Here is a 21,561-nt window from a genome sequence, read left to right as displayed (position 1 = left end):
GTTCCACATATCTGGTTCTGAACCGTTCCATTAGCTTCGTAGTAACGCTACGATGTTATTATAAAGACTGGCAGAAACATATTCTTCGCAGAGGAGATTCCTGACGGCATTCCAATATTCACAATTCGCATCCAAATTTGGATGCGAGGGCAGCTGAAAAAAAGTATCCATTATTCTTTCACGTCTCAGTTAACCAATTTATAATTCGACATCATTTATCATAACAGCAATTAAGCTGGATGTAAAGTCTACATATTCAGGGATGTAGAAATTCCATGTTCAGGAAGAGAGCTGCAAGATAATAATTAGAGATTTTTTCCCCTTGGCACTACAGCCCCAGTGGGCCTAGGCCTACCTCCATGAACTTCTCCGTTCACTTCGGTTTTTCTAGATGTTACACATTCGGTAGGACTCCTTGGGCGGGTGATCAGCTCGTCGCAAGGCCTCTACCTGTATACAAACACAGAAAAACGCACACACAAACTAAACATCCATGCCCTGAGTGGGATTCGAACCCACGATCCCGGTTTCCAAGCGCGCGAAAACAGTACATGCCTTAGACCGCTAAGCTACCGTGACCGGCAATACTTAGATATTACTGAATATTATTTGCAACTTTAGGATGAAAAGCTATATTATTCTGAAGATCCTAATTACTGTTATAGATATATGTTTTACTGTTATCTCTGAATATACAGATGAGTGGGAATTCACGAGAGACAAACGAGCGTGCCTATCATTCTTCTCCCTTACTTATCTTGCCTGTGTGTGAAACGAACCATTGCATAGAAAGCACTGATCAAAAATTGTTACTGTAGGAATATATTTTTCCAGTTCTCTTCTTAATAACCTAGTCTCATCTTCCCAAATGTGAAGGAACTTGTAATATTTCTGAGAACAATTTATGCTGGAATTGTTATTAGAGCAAAACGTCCTGAGAATAAAGACAATATTGTCATGAAGTACGTGTGTGACTATCGACGGAGTTTCGGACTGGATATTGGATTTATTGACCACTCATACACAGGGCTTGGAGCCACAAGCAATTAATGTGTCATCGTTAATCTCAATGGTTAAAAAATCATCACAGCAACCGCTAAGTGTTCTCCGGCCTACCGTGTCTTTACAAGCCTTTCCCTGGCAACGGCTTTTAACAGTGCGGATTCTTCAGCTTCACGCGCTCAAATCCTCTCTGAACGGCGGCTCCCTTCCAATTGCCCTTTTCGTCACAGACTCCCTTACAGAACTGACTTGGTTGCCCCAGTTCTTCCTTGTGCCTAGAAACGGCTCTGGTATACTTGCTTATTTCTGGTTTGTAACGGCTCTACACGCTACAATACGTTAATATCAAGTATAAGAATCCAGGAATCTGTTACATAATTTTTCTTTCAGGTCAAAAGAAACAATCATATTAGTATTGCCAAAATATGAATTCGCATATTAAAGTACACTTACTGTTCTAGTCTGATTTGCCGCAGTAATTTAACGATTTTTTGGTACATAATTATAAGCAAAAGATTAAAGCCTTTTTTTGCTTTAACACTTATTTCACGCATTTCCTGTACAATCTGAAGACCAGATTTACTTTCCAGCTTTATCTACGCTTTATTAATTCTTGAAATCACAATGGACTTCAATTTCCTTCGGAGTACTTCAGTTAATTAGGTTAAGGTATCGGGAGACTTATAACAATTTAATGTTTTATATCTTTTAATTTTAATTTTTAAGACAGTCGCAGCTGAAATTACCTCGTGGATTGCAGTTTATTCTCGAAGTACGACTTTAAAACTATGGATACTATGATTTTGATGAAGGCTCAGTTACGCCCTGTGAAAGTTCAGTATTACGGCTACTTGGCAATTGATTACGGAGAATAAATTATATATAATGTATATTGTTACATGTACAGCCATTGCTGGGCAACGGGTTGGTAAACACGTTCCTGCAGATGCAAAAAAGAGAAACAACATGACGTCTAATGTTAGGCAACGAATCTGTAAGCATGCATCCTTAACAATAGAAGACGGTGTTTTCTGTGGGGTCCGTGCAGAGGAATTACCTTGAAAACAAACGGCGCTACAGATTCAGTTCTTGATAGGAGATAGCCACGGGAAGTTCGTAGTTGACGAAGGTTTACAAGTCGGCCTGTGGAGACTTGGTGTGTGATTTAGAGACTTAGGTACAGTGAGACTGTTTTAATTCGGTAGTGAAGACTGGGGATCATAGTGCTTGTGTAGCGGCGAACTGTAAATTGTGTAAATCTGCGATAAGTTGTATTAATTGTAATTAATAGATATTGTAACTGACGTGCCAATAAATCCAATCATGCGATCTAGAACCCGCTATTTTCGTCACGCGTACCCCCTTACACGTGACAATATTTCTAATTTAATATTCCTTCCAATTCTTGTTATGGAATTAATCATGAATAATATTTGCCACTAAAATGTAAATAAATTAAGTGGATGGTTGATCTGAGGTCGGGATATCATTGTGTGCCTTATTTAAACTAAGACGTATAAATATATAATACATCAGAAGGCATTTACAGTAACACAGCTCGCAGAAGAATAGACTGCTTCCCTGGGCCAGGGTTAGTTTGTTTGCGTTCATCCTTATCAAGATTAAAGCAGTAAGGGAGAACAGGAAGCATAGTTACAGGTGCAATACCATGGGCATTGTCGATATCGAATTTCGATGAGTCGACGCACTCTACTCTTTCTCCTCCAGATAAAAGCAATACGTTATTCCAACTCCGTAGGTCATAGTAGCAACAGTAGAATCGTTGTGGGTCAACATCGATTTCTGTATCGATTCAAACCCCAAGTCCATTCTCTCGTTTCCTGCCTTGCCTTTATCTGAAACAACATTTCCTCTTTTACGTTTAGAAAATAAAAAGGACAAAGTCACATAAAAAAACAAAAGAGATCCGAGAACCACGAATATAAAAGGGAGAAAACTATATAACACAAACAGAAGCTGCATGATATTCGTGTTTTAGCAAATGAATGAAAAGTTTACAAAAATACAGTGTAAGCTTTACATAATTAACATGTCGCTGGAGGAAACTTAATGCTGATGCTTTTGGGATTTAAGAATGCGGCATTTTTTCTATCGTACATATTCTGCCGATCAGACAAAGGGAAAGGACTAATGTGGTCTTTTGTAGTGTTTATGGGAGCTGGCGCTTGAACCACATAGACTGCAACTGCTCAACCACGGATGTTTCACTGTTAGAACAATATATGTAATGATATTGTAAACAATATTACAGCTATGACATTTAAATACCTTTGCGGATGTATTGATAACAGATGCTTTAAGAGACAACCACGTATTAAACGTTTGTACAAATATAATTGTTGCTATAATGAATACACGGACGAGCTTCTGTCTGTTGTTGACTTCGTTGGTCGGTGCGTAGCAGCGCTTCGGACGATGGAAAATTTCTCCGCTTCTGTCTTAAATACTTTATGTCTTCCTTAGTCGAGTCTCATGTTATGACCGATGGTCAGTCGGCCAGTCTATCTTGAAATAAAGCACCCATATGAGGCTTACGACCAGATTTTTATTACAGTCTCACAGTTGCGGGTTTGTTGATGTGGGGCGCTCTCTCTGACGAGAGGACGGGTCTGTCGTTTACAACTCCTGTTGGCCCTTGCCAGCTCAGTCATTCTAGGGTCCGGGTCCAGCGGTACTCCCAACCATATTTTATTGTCTCAGACTCGAGACTTCCCTTTCGTCGCCTCCTTAGACTCGCAGGGTTATGGTGGAGGTATTTGACAAAGCCTCCACACGGGATAACTCGTTATGTCTTCTCGGCTTTTCCACGCTATATATAGCTAAGGAATGGCTGTAGGGAGGTTACTTGTTTCTATGGTCCCGTTACCGTGCCATACCGATCTGTTCCGCAGATATCTGATCGAGTCGTTTCGTAGCAGTGAATGTTTCCTAGCTACGAGTGGAACTATTGTGCTGGATGTATGTTGTCGTTACAGTGGGCGTTAGAGCTGCGGATTGGTTAGCGCTTGCTTCAATGTGGGTGGCTCCCACACGGAAAAAATGAATTTGAATTCGGTTCAGAGCGCCGACCATCATGATAGAAATTTCCGTAATTTTCTTCATGGCGTCAGGGAAATTTCACTGACGAAAGCAGTCAGTCCTGCAGAACGATCTCCAGGATATTTGTACCGAACCTTTAGTATTCCTCAACCCATGTATAAATTCCCAGACTTGTTTGTTGTTCTGTGGATAAATAGTTATAAGGTCTGATATTAGATAATTATGAATGTGACTTTACTGTGTATACAAGGATATCGCATTTATTATACCGAATATCGGCAACTTCAGGTCATCGGAAATGTTTTATGTGTGCATGTTCGAAGAGAGCTATATAGCTGCTGAACCAACTGCCTCATACTAAATTCCAGAAGTTCAAGACATATGACAGCAGCACACCATCTCATCCAACCTCGAGTCATATTAAATCAGTTCATATTATAATTTCCCTAGGACTCGTTTTAATATTATCCTCCTATTTCCGACTTGGTCACGGTATAAATAGTTTAAAATACGACCATAACACTTGAAAATCTTCCTAGGGCTTGTGTTGCTTATTGGTCTCACCAGCATAATTTGGTACAGGAGCATAAAACATACCGCAACCACTCCCTCCAGAAGTCCTTCCAACTCCCATCCATTACCGACCCTGAAAATTCTAAAGTTTTTTTTATTGGTAGTGGGGTGGGACTAAGTCCCTTGCACTGCGGCCACTTCTGGCCTCTTGTACCAGCCCCAGATGATAGGTGAGGGTGATTGTGGAGCAATTGGTGGAATGAAGATTTACAGGGGAAACCGAAGTACTCGGAGAAAACCTACCCCAGCGCCACTTTGTCCACCACAAATTGCACTTGACCAGACCCTGGATCGAACCCGGGCCGCGACTAACCGCTTGATCTATGGCGCGGCCTCAAATTCTAAAGTCAGTACAGCGCTGTTATACTGCATGTAGATATACTGATTATAACGTTTCTGTCCGTTACTGAACACGTTTGTTTCTAAGGCTGAATAAAGTATAGTACATTTCTATAACGACAGAAAGTGTAGTGCTGCAGGACAAGCCAGTTTACTGCTGTCACATAACTTATTGACTGAACTGCTTGTAATCAAACGGCGTAGTAAGCAATCACTGTCGCCAGCGTGTAACTAACAGATACATGCTGATGATGGTTATCAATTAGCGAAGTCTTCAACTGACGTGACGTAATGTGGCGGATGTTGTTCTCTTAGAAGAATGAGCATTACTACAAAATATTATCCGTGATATAACACTCAGTGTCTTTGTGCTTCAATATAAAATTGATAGAAGCTTATAGCTCGAATAAAGGATCCAGCTTAAGGAACTGAAGTCTATATCCTACTTCAATCAGTGATATAATTTTTCCATCAAAGGAAGTAACAACAAACGTTCTAGAATTAATGATATCACATTTAATTAATGGATTTTCACTTAAAATTATTTTTATAATTTATAGAGAATCTCAACAGTTCAGTCACGGCCGTGATATAGCTCAGGCGGTTAGTCCGACCGCGGTGGACCGGGCTCGACCCCAGGTCAGGTCGTGTGGGATTTGTGGTGAACAAAGTAATACTGGGGCACATTTTTTAAGAGTACGGTGGTTTTGTCTGCTAATTTTCATTCCACCGACTGTTTAGCTGAAACTGAATTCCTCATGCAGAAGTAAATAATTCTAGGAGAAATAACCTGTCAAAATTTACATAATTCTAAAGTTAGTGTAAATTAGACACATTTCCGTTCTATCTTATGGCAATTGCTATTTCGAATTAGGTTAGGAAGAACTGTTGTAATGGTGCTCACCTGCTAATAAGTACGGCGGTTCTTTAGCTTACGATATCATAGATTAACGATCCCCCCCCCCCAGGGTCTCACTGTTTCTATACCGTTATATTTATGACATCACGCGGCCGCCAATTTCGGCCAATCAGGCCAATCAATCGGCCCTCCTAAGTAGATTTAGCAGGTCTCAGCCTATCAGCGAAGCCTTTTGATGAGCGTCTGAAACTCAGTTGGCTTGCTTTTCAGTGTCTGATGTGAGTTGCTTGTGGAAACAACTCTCTTGAATACCTAGAGCGTTTTACTTAAGACTTAAATAAGATACGCTCAGTAACAATGGCCTCTGAATAAATGTGAAGACAAGAAAGAGGAGAAAACAATTAGTGTGCAATTAAGCAAGAAAGAACGGAAGAGGTACAAAAGGAAGTGATATGGTTAATGAATATGTTCTGTCCCTATTCCAGCATTATAAAGATGATGCAAATTCTTATGCTCTATTTATTCACCACGCATTCATGCTTCTATGACTATTAGTGCTTTAGTAATTTATTATAATGTTTATTTAGTAAAACTGTATGTTTCAATAACATTCGTACGAGCTATGTTTAGGGAAAGATTGGCGTTATTTGAATGATGGATGGTTTTCGTGAACAAATTAATACAGTTAACCATGGCAGCACTGTATATTTACCTGCAAGGTTAACGAGACGGGCGCTGAGAACCTAACACTACCGAGGGAACGCTTCTACTGTGGGTATGTAACTCATTTAGGGAATTAAACATTTTAAGGCAGGCCACATTCATTGTTTTCAAATTTCCCAATCGTTTACAGACTGTCGATACTAATGAAGTAGCTCAATCCGTATTGATGGCCACGCCTGGGGCAGCAATGTCTTTGACAAATGACACAGGGTTACAGCAAAATTCCGGTTATCAAAAATATCAGTATTTATTGGAACATTAATTTTGTGGCATAAAGCGAATTTTACACATATTTTTATTGCGGGTTACATTAGGGGATGAAGAGTCTCCCTTTCTGAGTACAGAAACGTTATAAGAAATGCGGCAAAAGTGTGATTTAAAGGATAATTGTTGTCTTCTGGAATGTGATGACACATAGTCTGGTACATAATTACCCAAAAATAGGATGTATGTTGCTCACAGCGGTGGTTATGAAGGTATGGGATAAATGACTCCGTATTGTCCGTTGGATATCAGCTAATACCGTATTTACGCATGTATAGGCCACGTGTGTGTATAGGCCGCAGCACAATTTTCAGACAGAAATTATAGAAAAAATAATTTTCTTGGAATATTATTTCAGGAGTAGAACACCCTGTATTACTAATCATGAATATATTTTTTTTTAAATGAAGTGTGATTTCGAATATTTGGAATATAAGCCGCACCCCAGTTCTCCTCTTGAATTTTTGGCAAAAATTGTGCGGCCTATACACGCGTAAATACGGAGTAACCTACTGTCTCCATCTTCAGGATCGAATAATAAGGGACACGAGGAACCAGCGTGAAGCTGGTAATAATCCCAGAAGATAGAATTCTTCATCCATACCAATACTTCAGATGAATTTGCTGTGTCACATTCAGCCAGATTTTTGCGAAAGTTTGGTATAAATCTAACAGAATGTAGGACGCCACGCCGCAGAACACAGTAAACTTCAGTCACAGGTGTCATGTACCTCTAAGGAATTTCTATTAACTATTCATAACACATTACCTATTTTCTCTACAAGCGTGAGTAAACATAATTATTTTGTTACCTTATTAATTTACTGAAGCCACGTGAATATGGAGTAGCACAATGACAGAATTTGGGCAGAGAAGGAATTACGAGATTATACCCCGACAGGCATATTTCTGAAGGGTTCCAAACAACATGGAAATTATCAGTCAGAAAATTGTCTCAAAACAGGATTACAAGCGAGCACATCTGGAGTTGTCAAACATTACACCACCACATTCGATACTAAACCCGTGTCCTGACATCGTCTGGTACGTGAAGTATAGGTAAAGATAATGAAAAATGAAATTATTTATTTCCTTTGGCGCTATAGCCCCGATTTTTGCCTTGGCCTACCGCCATGATACACTCCGTTTTACTTCGGTTTACTAGATCTTAGACATTCGGTAGGACTCCTTGGGAGGTGATCAGCTCGTCGCAAGGCCTCTACCTATAGACAAACACAGAAAAACGCACACACACAGGCTAAACATCCATGGCCTGAGTAGGATTCGAACTCACGATCCCGGTTTCCAAGCGAGCGAAGACAGTACATACCTTAGACCGCTCGGCTACCGTGACAGGAAGGAAATTATTTATTAATTTCGATTTTATCAAATTAAAAGTTTTGAGTCACATTATATATGATTTAGAACGTAATCTACACCAAACTGGAACACCCATTGCAAGTTACAGCAAGCCAAGATGGGGATTCGTGAAATCTACCTTCTCTATGAATCAGGGTCTGTCGTATTTTGTGTAAGCAGTATTTTGGAACAAAAGGATTGTGTGTGTCTGGACTTCGAACAGGCCTAGATATACATAAGATATGTTGAAAACAGGGGCACACGGTAGCGTAGTTGGTTGAGACACTATGCTACAAGCCGGAAAGTCGCGGTTTTGATTCAGAATGAGGTCACTGGATTTTTCACTTGACCTAATTCTTCCAGTCGCATTATTGCCCTAGAGTCGACGCAGACTCTTAACAGATATGAGTACCAGGTATCTTCCTGGGGGGGTAAAGGGCGGCAGGCGAGTAAGGCTGACAACCTCAAGGCCATCTGTGAGCCTGCTGTTTAGAAAATGTGGCAGCCTCGACGTCTCACAACGCTATGGGACTTGGCCTGTTACAGGGACAGCTTTACCTTTTTTTTTTAATTTTATGTTGAGAATATAATCCCATAACTGCTAAGGATGATCTGAGTACTTCATTAACAGGCCAGACGCACCCTTTTCCACAAAGTAGACGGGGTAGGTTATTGCATTAGAGGAACATGTACAGTAACGTTATTAATATACATACCGCATGTGCACATATATATCTGTTACACACTCATTTCCATAGTGATCTTAAGTAATGTGGATATTAAGGCCATGCCATAGCTCACGCGGTTAGTCGCTGGCTTCCCACCGCGGAGGCCCTGGTTCGATCCCGGGTCTGGTCAAGTGGGATTTATGGTGGACAAACTGGCGCTGGGGTGGGTTTTCTCCGAGTACTTCGGTTTCGCCTGCCAATCTTCATTCCACCAAATTCTCCAACATCATAATCACCCGGGGCAGGCTACAATAGGCCAATCAGTGGCCGCCGTGCCGAGTGGACCCAGTTGAACTCCACCCTCCACTAAATGAATTAAAAAAATTAATGTGGCTATTAGATCGGTAGGTAAGTACGTTTTTAAAGTTGATCGTGTGTTTAATTAAGCGTTACACCTTTAAGCCGTATGCGGTAGTGAATGTATAGCTCCGTGATTCTTTACCTCGGCGGAGGTAAGTGGTCAGCTTCACGCCCCAGCCTGTTTTATCCCGGGGAAAGAACCACCTGTGCGCATTGGATGGAGGCTGGGTGGGCCCCAGAGCCGGTCTGGGCGTGTATAAGAGAAAAATCTTGCTCTGACGGGAATCGAACTTCGGTCGTCCAGCTAGTAGCCCGTCTCTATACCGACTGAGCTATCCCTGTTCTTTAGGTGCCTACTATCCACCTATAAGCTACCTACCTGAACTATTAGCACTCGCCATCGTGAGAACACATAATAGCTTATATATGTACGAACTAATTTGTTACATAGTTTTTAACTCTCTCTCTCTCTCTCTTTCCTTGTTGCTCATATTTTTGAGCACAAGGCATCCGTGAAACGCTTTGTTTCACTTCAGTGTATTAATGTGGGAGAATCGATAGGACTCTTTGAACGGGGGGTCAGCCCGTCGCAAGGCCGCTATCTACATAAACATATAATAAACGAGACAAACATCCATGACTTGAGTGGGATTCGAACCCACGATCCCAGTGTTTATGCTGGTGAAGACAGTTCACGCTTTAGACCGCGCGGTCACTGTGATCGGCGTGTTTAACATTACAGTATTTAATTTCCTTACCGTTCGACTTTTGGTTGGAGAATGAGATACATGATTCATGAATTTCTTGATTGAGTGCAACTGTGATTGGCTTTCCTTCTTCCAGACTTTCATAATTTGAGGTTCTTGGGACACAAATTACCAAATCAAAGGTACAAGTGAGTACAACACCGCTGTACATTGTGCTGATACATATCTTTGCTTCATATTGTTTTATTAAATCCGCCTGGGCAACATTTATCTCCTCGATAGATTTACAGCAACGTGGTCAAAGCAATTATACCTCAGAGATCGACAATAAAGTCTGAAGCGAACGTACGGGAAATTGGTGTCAGCAAGGACAGAGGCGGTAAACTTCCGAAACTTGCCGTCTTTGATTACTCCTCAAGGGAATGTAACAAAGGAAAGGTAAGTGAAAGTACATGGCCTGGTAAAGGCAGTCAGTACCTCGTATAGCACGATTCCTTGACGTTGCTCTTTTTACAGTGGTTGTTTAATTACATAATATTTACGTCAAAAAATGCACATCTATTTACTTCTTTTTCATATGTAGTGCGTTTTGTGTGTTGTCTGTAATTGTGTCGTTAGGTGCCCCTTTCAGGTACCAAAAATATAAACACAAAAACTCAAATAGTAAAATAACCTTCAGTGTATTCTAAAGATTGGAACATTACGTTCTGTGGAACCCTTGGTACCCACCTACAGGCTACGGGATTTCATTCTCGAGAACAGCCATGAAAATCTCAGATCACACATTAATTAAGGAATTGTACAATTGTTGAACTTGGGCACGCCGTAGTGTAGTAGGTTGAGGCACTATGATACAAGCCGGAAGGTGGCGGGTTCGAGTCACGATGAGGTGGATTTTTTTCAATTGACCTATTCCTTCCAGCCGCATTATGGCCCTGGGGTCGACTCAGCCTCTAACAGATATGACTACCAGGAATATTCCTGGGGTTAAAGGGCGGCCGGCGCGTAAGGCTGACAACCTCACCGCCATCTATGAGCCAACTGTCTAGAAAATGTGAGAGCCTCGACATCCCACAACCTACGGGCCTCCATGGCCTGTTACAGGGATAGCTTTATATATATATATATATTCTTGCTGAACTGGATTATAATAGAGGATATATTCTGTTATACCGGTTCCTGCTTCGAAGCAAGTGTTTTACGGCCACTACTTATAGTCACGACGAGGCTGGAAAACTGTCATTACTAATAGACCTATATTGCTCCTGGCTGGCCATCATCTTTAACAAGATGGAATGAAGACTTCGCTGATCAGCCGGAAAACATGCTTACAAGGAAAGGGTGGTAAATATAAAAATACTCGTAAAACCACGTCCTTAAGAACCAGTGAAATGGAGACTTTTATGCAAGATTGGTTTCATCTACAGTTAACTATACACTAAGGTAAGCTATCCCTGTAACAGGCCGTGGAGGCCCATAGGATTGTGAGACGTCGAGGCTCCCAAATTTTCTAGACAGTCGGCTCACAGATGGAGGTGAGGTTGTCAGTCTTACAAGCCGGCCGCCTTTTAGCGCTTGAAACATTTCTGGTACTCGTTTCTGTCAGAGGTTCAGTCGATTCCAGGTACATAGTGGTGTTGGAAGGATTAGGTCAATTGAAAAATTCAGTGGCCTCATGGGGAATCGAATCCGCTACCTTCCGGCTTGTAGCAATGAACTACGTTCCAACGGTACCTCTTTGTGCTTCATGCGTTTACTCCTCATGATCATCAGGTAAAGCAATGCCCAGCTCACATCTCTCATTCAGTTTCCGAGAGGTTGTAGTATGTGTGTCAGGTGGAAAGCGGCCTCCGCAGTCTAGGGGTAACGTTCCCACCTCATGCGGAGGTCGTGAAATTTTTAAGGGCGGAAAAATTCAGGGAACAAGTCCTCCGGAAGGGACTTTAAGCCGTGGGTCCCGTGTCGTAGATTTACGACACGTAAAAGATCCTCGTGTCTCTAGGAGACCTCTGAGCAAAATTAGGCAACAAGTTTCCCGCCCAAATAGTTTCCAATGCCTCTGGTAGATGGGAGAAATATCAGGTACCGAGTCCCGACCTGGTTGGCTAAACGGGGCTGATAGCATGCACCAGTACCGGTAGGGTATGGCGACAGTAGAAATTAAAGTGGGACGCACAATGGACCAATAACTGGTCTAAGTGCATGGGGAAACCCACCCCCTCTAATAATAATAATAATAATAATGTCAGGTGGAACAACGTGTCACATTACCAGAACGCTGGTTACTGGGCTTGCTAAGAATTTGCGCCGATCTTGGGTCTGATTTTTAGGCCACGGAAAAGAGCGTCTCTTTAATATTAAATGCAATAAGTTTTTGTGATTTATACAGGTCTCCAAGTATCATTAGGACAGTGCAGTGAAGGAGCTTAGCATGGGCTGGGTATACAGTAAGGACGGGTGGGGGGAGCATGGTATGAATACAGAATTTCGGTGCTGGAACTTCCGCCTCGAAGGAGATGGGAGAATAACATTAAGACGGATCTCAGGGGGGACAGTTTGTGGGGACGAGACTAATGATCGGGACTGTGCGAAATGATGGGCTTCGTTAGCGGTGTTGGTCCTTCAGGTTCTGTTAACACAGTGTTAACTTCTTCTGAAAATCATTACATCTGGCAACTGATTCGACGCCGTACAGTCTGTTCTATTTAGCGTCGCTAAATAGTCCATGAAGCCGGTCACGGTAGCCGAGCGGTCTAAGGCATGTACTGTCTTCGCTCGCTTGGAAACCGGGATCGTGGGTTCGAATCCCACTCAGGGCATGGATGTTTAGTTTGTGTGTGTGTGTGTGTTTCTGTGTTTGAGTACGGGTAGAGGCCTTGCGACGAGCTGATCACCCGCCCAAGGAGTCCTACCGAATGTGTAAGATCTAGAAAAACTGAAGTGAACGGAGAAGTCCATGGAGGTAGGCCTAGGCCCACTGGGGCTGTAGTGCCAAGGGGGGGGGGAATAGTCCATGAATTAGTATATTCATATTCTGATTAGGCTAATTCACTGTCAGCGTACGTGTATTGGGCGCAAGTCAATTTCAGACAGTATCAGAGGACTCAGAAAAGCAATTATCTTATCACGTGACTAATTACGTGTGAGACCTAACAGTATTAAATGTCGTAAATCCACTGAGAAACCGCAGGGCACCGCACTGAACAGCTCTGTGGTCGCTTTAACATGCGAGTGATGCTAATCATATCCGAACGGAAAACAGCACTGTTTGTCTACTTCCAGTTAACTAAATAACTCGTGCTGGGGGGCGTCTTTCATATCATTTGACACATGGAATCATTTTATCATCTCAAAACTTTGAACTGCAATAAAATACCACTAATAATGGTGCTGGTCAACTGATCTGAAGCATACATTCAAAGATGTACACTGGTTGGAGATAACGTTGCTATTCCCCACACAGAATATAACATGACAAACTTGTCGTAATTATAGTAAGTTTGGGAGTACAAACAAAACATGGACTCCAGTGGCATTACATTAACGCAGAATACAGGAAACTCGGATAATTAGCATTTCTAATACCAATGATCGTATATGATAATATAAAACAACGCAAGGAGGATGAGATGTGTGGGACATGTAGTACGAATTAGGAAAACGAGAAATATACACACCATTTTGATCTGAGATCCTGAAGGGCATATAGAACTTGGAAGACTTATTAGCAGACTCAAGGTACTATTAAGAATGTATGATGTGAAAGTCTGAACTCGTTCCAATTGCCCAGGATACAGTCCAGCAGAGAGTTCTTTTGATGGCAGGACATCCGGTTTCCATAAATTGCAAGGGATATCCTGAGTAGTTGAGAGATAATCTGTTTCACAAGAAGAATTCTGCACATGGTGCTAGTTAATTCTCAATGACTGGAACAAGAAAATTTCAGAAACACGCCGGTTGGTAAGAGAGCATGAAATTCAAGGAATTTATTAGTGGTTAATACTTAAAAGATTCAACAGATATAAAATACCTTTAGCGTCTTCACTTGCAGGATGATCTCTGTTCCCAGTATGCACAAAATACCACTTAAAGCAATAAGATTTGTATTAGAGTTTCAGCGCTGTATTATTTTTATCTCTTCAGAACTACATGGCAGGAAAATCAATTTCAGTTCTACAGTGAAACGAATGCTTTATGATAAGACTGTGCTTTCCCTTGGAACATACTAGTATTTGGTTGTCCATGCATTGTATATTGTCATGTGTAGGGTTGATAGGCTTGACGAAAATGACGGGTTCTATTCCGGATGATTATATTTATTAGCACTTCGGATATACTCTCTCTCTCTCCATTTCTTAATTACAATTAGTGCAGCGCTATCGCCGTTTCTGCACTTATAATTCACTGCTACATATACACTTGTTTTCTCCTGGTAACTCAATTGAAACACAGGAATCAGAGCTTCAAATCGCTCCAAATATTACACATGAATAAAGTTTCTAATCACATTTTAAGTCCTGAAAGGTCTTCTATGAACTTCACGTGGCTGTTTCCTACCCAAAACTGAACTGAACTCCTGGTGTTATTTCCGTTATATAGCCTCCGCACGGACCACGCGTAGAAAACACAGTTATATTGTTGCATAAGGAAGACCACACACAGAAAAAGTCACCTGATTCCTAGCCAGCGTCTTCATTGGTGCGCTGTTGCCTAGCAACGAGCATTGTCCACTGAGCTACATCTCCTATTGTTGCAAGATGACCGTGTTCACCGAGCCGCTGTCTAGAAACACACTGAGCAAATCCGTTACAGTATGAAGAAAAATATGCACTCTGTCGATATCCTGTCTGCTCCTCATTCAACACGAATTGATACACAGTGTTTCTTTACAGTGATGTATCGGACAGCCAATATTCTCGTCTCTATCCGCTACCATTTCTTCATATCTCTGATAGAAATGGGGGGGGGAAACAATATGAAAACTCACACTGCTCTCATACATCTGTATTCATTCCACGACACAAAATATATGAAATATTTTGTCATTCAATGACATAAGACGCAAGTTGCTACAAATATCGTACTCTCTACCCAAGGAACAATAGAAAAGAATATGAAATAAGTAAGCTAGACGCTTGTGACATGCACCTGCATGCTGCTTTTTTGCTTTATATGCAATTACAGATTTAGTTTTTTTTTTCTGTGGCGCTACAGCCCCAATTTGGGCCTAGGCCTACCTCCATGAAACTCTCCGTTTCACTTCGGTTTTACTAGATCTTACACATTCGGTAGGACTCCTTGGGCGAGTGATCAGCTCGTCGCAAGGCCTCTACCTGTACACAAACACAGAAAAACGCACACAAACATCCATGCCCTGAGTGGGATTCGAACCCATGATCCCGGCTTCCGAGCGAGCGAAGACAGTGCACGCCTTAGACCGCTCGGCTACCGTGACCGGCTACAGATTTAGTTACACCTTTAAAATTAGACACATCGTAAAATAATTCCTATTTTTACGCCAGTATAAACCTTGTCAACGTTGTCTTCTCTAAACCGAGGACTAGGCCACCAAATTATAGAAGTGCAATTGTTTTATGTTACACAGAGCTTTTAAGAGACAACCTAAGTTGACTGATGGTTTCATTCAGGTATGCAGAAATTACCTAACTACAAGGAAGAAAGACCCTCTTGAGAATATACCAGTTGCTAAGCTACTTAAGAACTTCCCAGAATTTATTGACATTAAGGGAACACGTAAAGAGATTATACGATTAATTTCAGACCAGTGTTCTCTTGGTTACTAAACAATGAAGCAAATATCATCACGGAGCTGAGCCGTACTTGAAAAGCCAACAGTCGCTCAGCTACTCAAAAACTTCTAGACATTATGGAACTCGAAGGTTCATTACCGTGTTCAAAAGAGCTCTTCACCTGTCCTCATCTTGAGCCAGATCCACGCACTCCGTACCCTGCATCTTATTTCTCTAAGTTCAATTTATGTAATATCCTCCCGTCTTTCTAAACGTCTCCTTCCTTCCGGTTTCCTCGCCAAAATCATGTATGCATCTCTCTTATCTCCCATTGGTGCTACATGCCCTGCTAATCTCATCATTTGCTTGACCATTCTGATTATATTTGGCAAAGAGTACGAACGGCCGTGGGGATTCGTTGCTCTGACCACGCGACACCCTCTATCCGCTTAAGTTGGCACTAACTTCGCCGAGAAGCAGCAGTCGCTCGGTCGGTATAGTTCGCTTGCGGATTCAAGCAACGTGGAGTACAAGTTATGATGCTCCTCATTACGAAGTTTTCACCAGCCTCCTGTTTTTTCATTCCTCTTGGGTCCAGTTTCTCCTCAGGGCACTGTTCTCACACACCCTCCGTCAGTGAACAAGTTACACAACCATATATAAACGGAAATGTCGACTACAAACATGCGCAATGATCCGGTTTGAGGTTCTCATTACAGTATATTCAACATCGATTAGGAACTAATCAGTTTCGGTAAAAACTACAGATATGTTGGAGAAAGGATACATAAAGTGTTTTATAACTGTAAGAAAGTGCATATCTGTAAATAAGTGAACATTAGGCCAGTTGTGCTTAAATCACTGGAGACTAAAGACTGTATATACGTTACGTTTCTGACGGAGTTTGAAGTAGGGACCTATACATGTAGCTGACTCATTCAGTGATAACAGACCTTCTAAAGCAACGTTTAGGTTGGTCACATTTCAAATTATTTTTTTGGTAAATTAAAAATAACCGCTCAAAGTCTAAATTTTGAATGGTTATGTCTGCGTTATTGGGATGGCATATTTGTGTTTCTGCCGGAAATGAATGTGACAGAGCACGTATGCTACGTCAGCAGAAGAGCGGCGCCTTTCTCGATGCAAGAGCGACGAGCACAAACGCCCACTTGATAACCAGTACTTCAGTTGGCCCTTAGAATTAAATGCCTTGAGCAAGAATGTGGCGGTCAAAAGTGTGCTAAGTAATCGTTCCGGCAAAATGAAAGGTAAAGGCTTATTGCTTAATTAGTTACGCAATAAGCCATGAAAATATATTTGGGAGCGGAGGTATAGTTCGTCAATTCTTGACCATAGCTTCACTCTCCGGGCAATTCACCGCAGAGAAATCGCGCCCCTCTCTCGTACCCCATTGGATAGGAGGGTGGATGGGCACCACATCCGGTCTGGACGCTGTGAAGATGAGAAAATGAAAGAGAAAAGAAAGCATAAATATGCAGGACAGTATTACACAGGCGGCGTTTGAATTAATTGCGTTGAACATAATACGAAATGAGAAAGAAAACAATTTGAATAAGAGAAAGCGTCATGGACGAAATAAGGGCACAAACGGTGAGTTCAGTAGCGGTATAAAGGACCAAAAAGAAATTGGTGTAAATGAAAATAACATTTTAAAGAAGAATTTGGCATTTGGAAAGAGAGCGAATTTGAAGAAAGATATATTATTAAAGAATAAGAAGAAAAAGGGAAGACACGCATTAACGTGAATGGGCATGGTGATTTCTCGTCTATGGAAAAGTGAGCTAATTAATGGGCTGGCACTTTTTGATGTATTATCACCACATTGCTCCACAGCGTCAAGATTGAACATAGCTATCAGTCATTTTGTGTAAAAGGTAAAGATGAATTTATCCTAGTAACAGGCCGTGGAGGGCCATAGGCTTGTGAGAGGTTGAGGCTCCCACATATTCTAGACAATCGGCGGCCTTACGCGCCGGTCTCCCTTTAGCAGTCATTTTGTGTAAAAGGTAAAGATGAATTTATCCTAGTAACAGTCCGTGGAGGGCCATAGGCTTGTGAGAGGTTGAGGCTCCCACATCTTCTAGACAATCGGCGGCCTTACGCGCCGGTCGCCCTTTAGCCCCCAGGAAGTTTCCTGGTACTCATTTGTGTTAGAGGCTGATTCGACCCCAGGATTATAGTGCGGCTGGAAGAATTGAGTAAATTGAAAAGAATCCACCTCATCGGGACTCGAACCCGCGACCTTCCGGCTTGTACCATAGTGCTTCAACCAACTACGCTACTGCGTACCACCAAGCATTTTGTGTATCTCTAAATAATGCAAAATTACGTAATTTTGCCTCACTCAAATTTATATATTAACTAGCTGCGAATGCATACCGTGATAATGTTTACAAGTAATATATTGTATTTAGGTAAAAGAATTACGGTTACACCAAAATTATCCAGAAAACAAATTGGCACAATGTCACATTTGTGGTTCTCATGACGGTGGCTGTGAGTTCACTGTCTTCTCGAATGTGCCGCAGTGTACTTCGGTAGAAGTTTCGGAGAAACCCTCTGCCTCCATCTAGAGTTATGGCGATGGTCCCTATCCGTCCAAAATAACTGGGGTCTTATCCCGGAAGAAAGTTACCTTCAAATCGGCAGAATCATTTTGGAATTGCATACACTTTCTCATGCCTTGAAATAATAGGAACATCACAATAGTTCTCTCAAGATATTAACTGCTAATGTATTATTTTATTTTCCTATAGCACTGCAAAATATATTCATTACTTTGAAGAACAATAGGAGTATTCGTGAAGCAGGCAATCACTTCCGGGCTCGCGTAACTGTGAACGTTTCGACAAAGCAACTCTTGGGCTCTAATAAGATATGGTTCATGGTATTGACTTTGTGTGGTGTTTCTCTTGCTTTACTTTATGACACCGTCAGTTATGCCACACTATGTACAGTCGAATGGTAGGGTTTGAAGGGAAGAGGTTGTGGCCTACTCGAGGCACTATCCGTAACTGCATGAAGAGACCGAGGAAAATCTCAGAACAGCCGGTATTTCGACAGAAATTTGAACCGAGAACCTCCCGAATACAAGTCTGGTGCAGTTTTACAGCTACGTCAGCCTATTCGATAGTGTTGTCTTTACTACTACAGAAAGGGTTCACTATTGGAAGTCTCAGATTTATCCCATTAATTCGTAGAAAATCCTGAGATCGAGTATTTCGTAGGTTGCCTTTCTCAGTGTAAATGAGAGAATAATGACGAATCAGAATATCCAAATCATCTGCTGTTTGAAATCTGAAATATCACAAGAACTTTGAAGAGAGAAAGAAAATATTACATACACTAAAATTATCAAGATATCTAGAAATATCAAAGACACACGACAGAAAGTCGACGAGTTGGAAAACAAAACAGCGGGAATTCAAAGTAACGTTGCGGTGTGCATAAGGAAATGATCCGGTGAAGGTAACAACGTGGAATAAAAAGAGACTAAAGCAGAAATAAAAATATATATAAAAATGAGATAGATATATTTCAGGCGAAGAAGCATGTATAAATAACAGACACGAAGAGAATATCCCGGGAGAACACACTGTTCGCTGGAGCAATGCTATCTAGTGCATATGCACTGGAGCGTTTCGATTACGCGAAATGCAGGGGGAGTATCGGAGAAGATGCGGTTGCAATTCACATTTAAAAACAGGGAACTGATAGATAGCATAAAGCATTTAGATCGCGACGAATGCCTCTAGTTTCGGTTTCATGGATTTCTTGGCCTCTCCCTGCTTGGCGAATGAAAGAGATCCATCTGTGAGGTAGATACCGTTGGGCTCAAAACGGAAAAAGTCAGTCCTGACTGTATGGTGCAATACACAGATGTTTTCCGAAGCAATATTGGAAAATGCTCGCCACACTCCGTACTCCTTAAATCTTACTTACTTACTTACTCATGGAGGTGAGCCCTTCCGGAGGAGCCGCCAATTCTGCAGCTACTCAAGAATTTCCCAGCATTTTATGGAACCCGAAGGTTCATCACCGTGTTCACAAGATCCCTCCACTGGTCCCTATCCTGAGCCAGATCTATCCAATCCATCCCATCCCATCTTAACTCTCTAAGATCCCACCTACGCCTTGGTCTTCCCTGTGGTCTCTTTCCTTCTGGCTTTCCCACCAATATCCTATACGCATTCCTCGTCTCTCCCATTCGTGCTACATAATCTGCCCACCTCATCCTCCTTGACTTGATCATTCTAATTATACTTGGAGTAAAGTACAAGCTATGAAGCTCCTCATTATGCAGTTTTCTCCAACCTCCTGTCACTTCATCCCTCTTCCGTCCAAATATTCTCCTCAACACCCTGTTCTCAAACACCCTCAGTCTATGTTCCTCCCTTAATGTCAGAGACCAAGTTTCACACCCATACAGAACCATAGGCAAAATTATAGTTTTGTAAATCTAGTACATAAAAATATTGTCATGTGCTAGTGATTACACGCGGGTATGGATTGATAATTGGATTTATTAAACATTTATAATTTGTAGCAGATGAAAGCGAGAGTTGGGCTCGGGAGACGTCCGGTCAGACTCTTGAACGAGACCAGATATTATTACTGACATTTTTCGTTCTTTTCCTCAGTTCCTCCATGCATATGCCGGAATAGTAGCCAAAATGAGGCCATCACTGCTTTCTTCCGTATTTTTTCGAATTTAATATTCAATAACCATGGCATATTTCGACGTCACATAATCTAAGCTACTAACAGAGTCGTTAAAATAGACGGCGAATAAATGACACGGGAGTAAAAGCAATTCCTTAAATGCAGTATACATTAAATATACATTTAAGTTAGTATAAAAATTCAAAGAACTGAGGTGTTACATCTTCTGTCTTGTTCCAAAAACAAAGGGATAAAATGACTGATGAAAAGAAGGTAATTATGGTACTTACTGATGACAGTGAGGCGGACCTTGGAGTTGCGGGTGGGGGACTGCCGGAAGTCGACACGACAACGATACTCCCCTTCATCACGTTCGTCCACGTTGTTCAGGGACAGGGTGGCGGGGTCCGTGACAGTAAGGAAGTACCCGCGTTCGTCCAGGATCTCCTTATCCCTCCAGTGAGAAGCCACCTCGGAGTGCTTCCCTCGAACGTCAAAGCTGCGGACAAAAGACAATAACAAGGGTGATTCTTGAAATATTTCATCTAGCGAAACCTTGCTCAAGGTTAGTCCACAATGTATCACTTTTCTGTCAACACGAATTAATTCATCAGATCATGTGAGAGGTATTCATTTCCTCCTGCAGTTTCACAGACCTAAGTTTTCCGCTGCCGGTCATGATAGCCAAGCGGTCTAAGGCATGTACTGCCGTCTCTCGCTTGGAAGCCGGGAACGTGGGTTCGAATCCCTCACAAGGCAAGGATGTTTGGTGTATTTGCGTTCATTCTGTGTTTAGGTAGCGGCCTTACGACGAGCTGATCACCCATCCAAGGAGTCCTACCATCTGTAAAATTATTAAGAAACTGATAAATTAGCCCGATGCTCCAAAGTGGGAGAAAGAGGAGAGAGAGAGAAGCTTCCCGCCAAAAATACCCATTTCAAAACACAAAAGCCTGACGACAATAGCTAAGATACCACCAACTGCGGACAAAATTAGTTACGGTTGTTCTGTTTTTATTTGATTTCTTGATATCTTGACAGCCTAAATGACAAGTGAAGTTGGTTCGACCGTTATCAGTGTTTCTGTCTGTCGTGATTCGCCATCGACAAAAAAGTTACGTTACCTCATTAATTATACAGACGCTACATAAACTGTAAATGTTCTACAAGTGAGAACTGCACCGTCACTGTGCATCGCATAAGCATTTCCAAAT

The 21,561-nt window shown here is 41.7% G+C and overlaps 1 protein-coding gene across 1 annotated transcript in view; it reads right to left on the bottom strand.

The window, feature by feature from the left end:
* The window catches only part of LOC111869650 (nephrin), a 641,862-nt gene that overhangs the window by 263,015 nt on the left and 357,286 nt on the right, over positions 1–21,561 (bottom strand). The window contains exon 4 of the mRNA XM_023861318.2: positions 20,638–20,846. Within this exon, the coding sequence (XP_023717086.1) occupies positions 20,638–20,846 (209 nt within the window). The remainder of the gene's footprint in view (positions 1–20,637; positions 20,847–21,561) is intronic.

This window comes from Cryptotermes secundus, unplaced genomic scaffold (assembly GCF_002891405.2).
Source record: "Cryptotermes secundus unplaced genomic scaffold, Csec_1.0 scaffold769, whole genome shotgun sequence".
Lineage (NCBI taxonomy): Eukaryota > Metazoa > Arthropoda > Insecta > Blattodea > Kalotermitidae > Cryptotermes > Cryptotermes secundus.
Note: the sequence above shows the minus strand (reverse complement) of the source record. Positions and strands in the feature narration are given on the sequence as shown.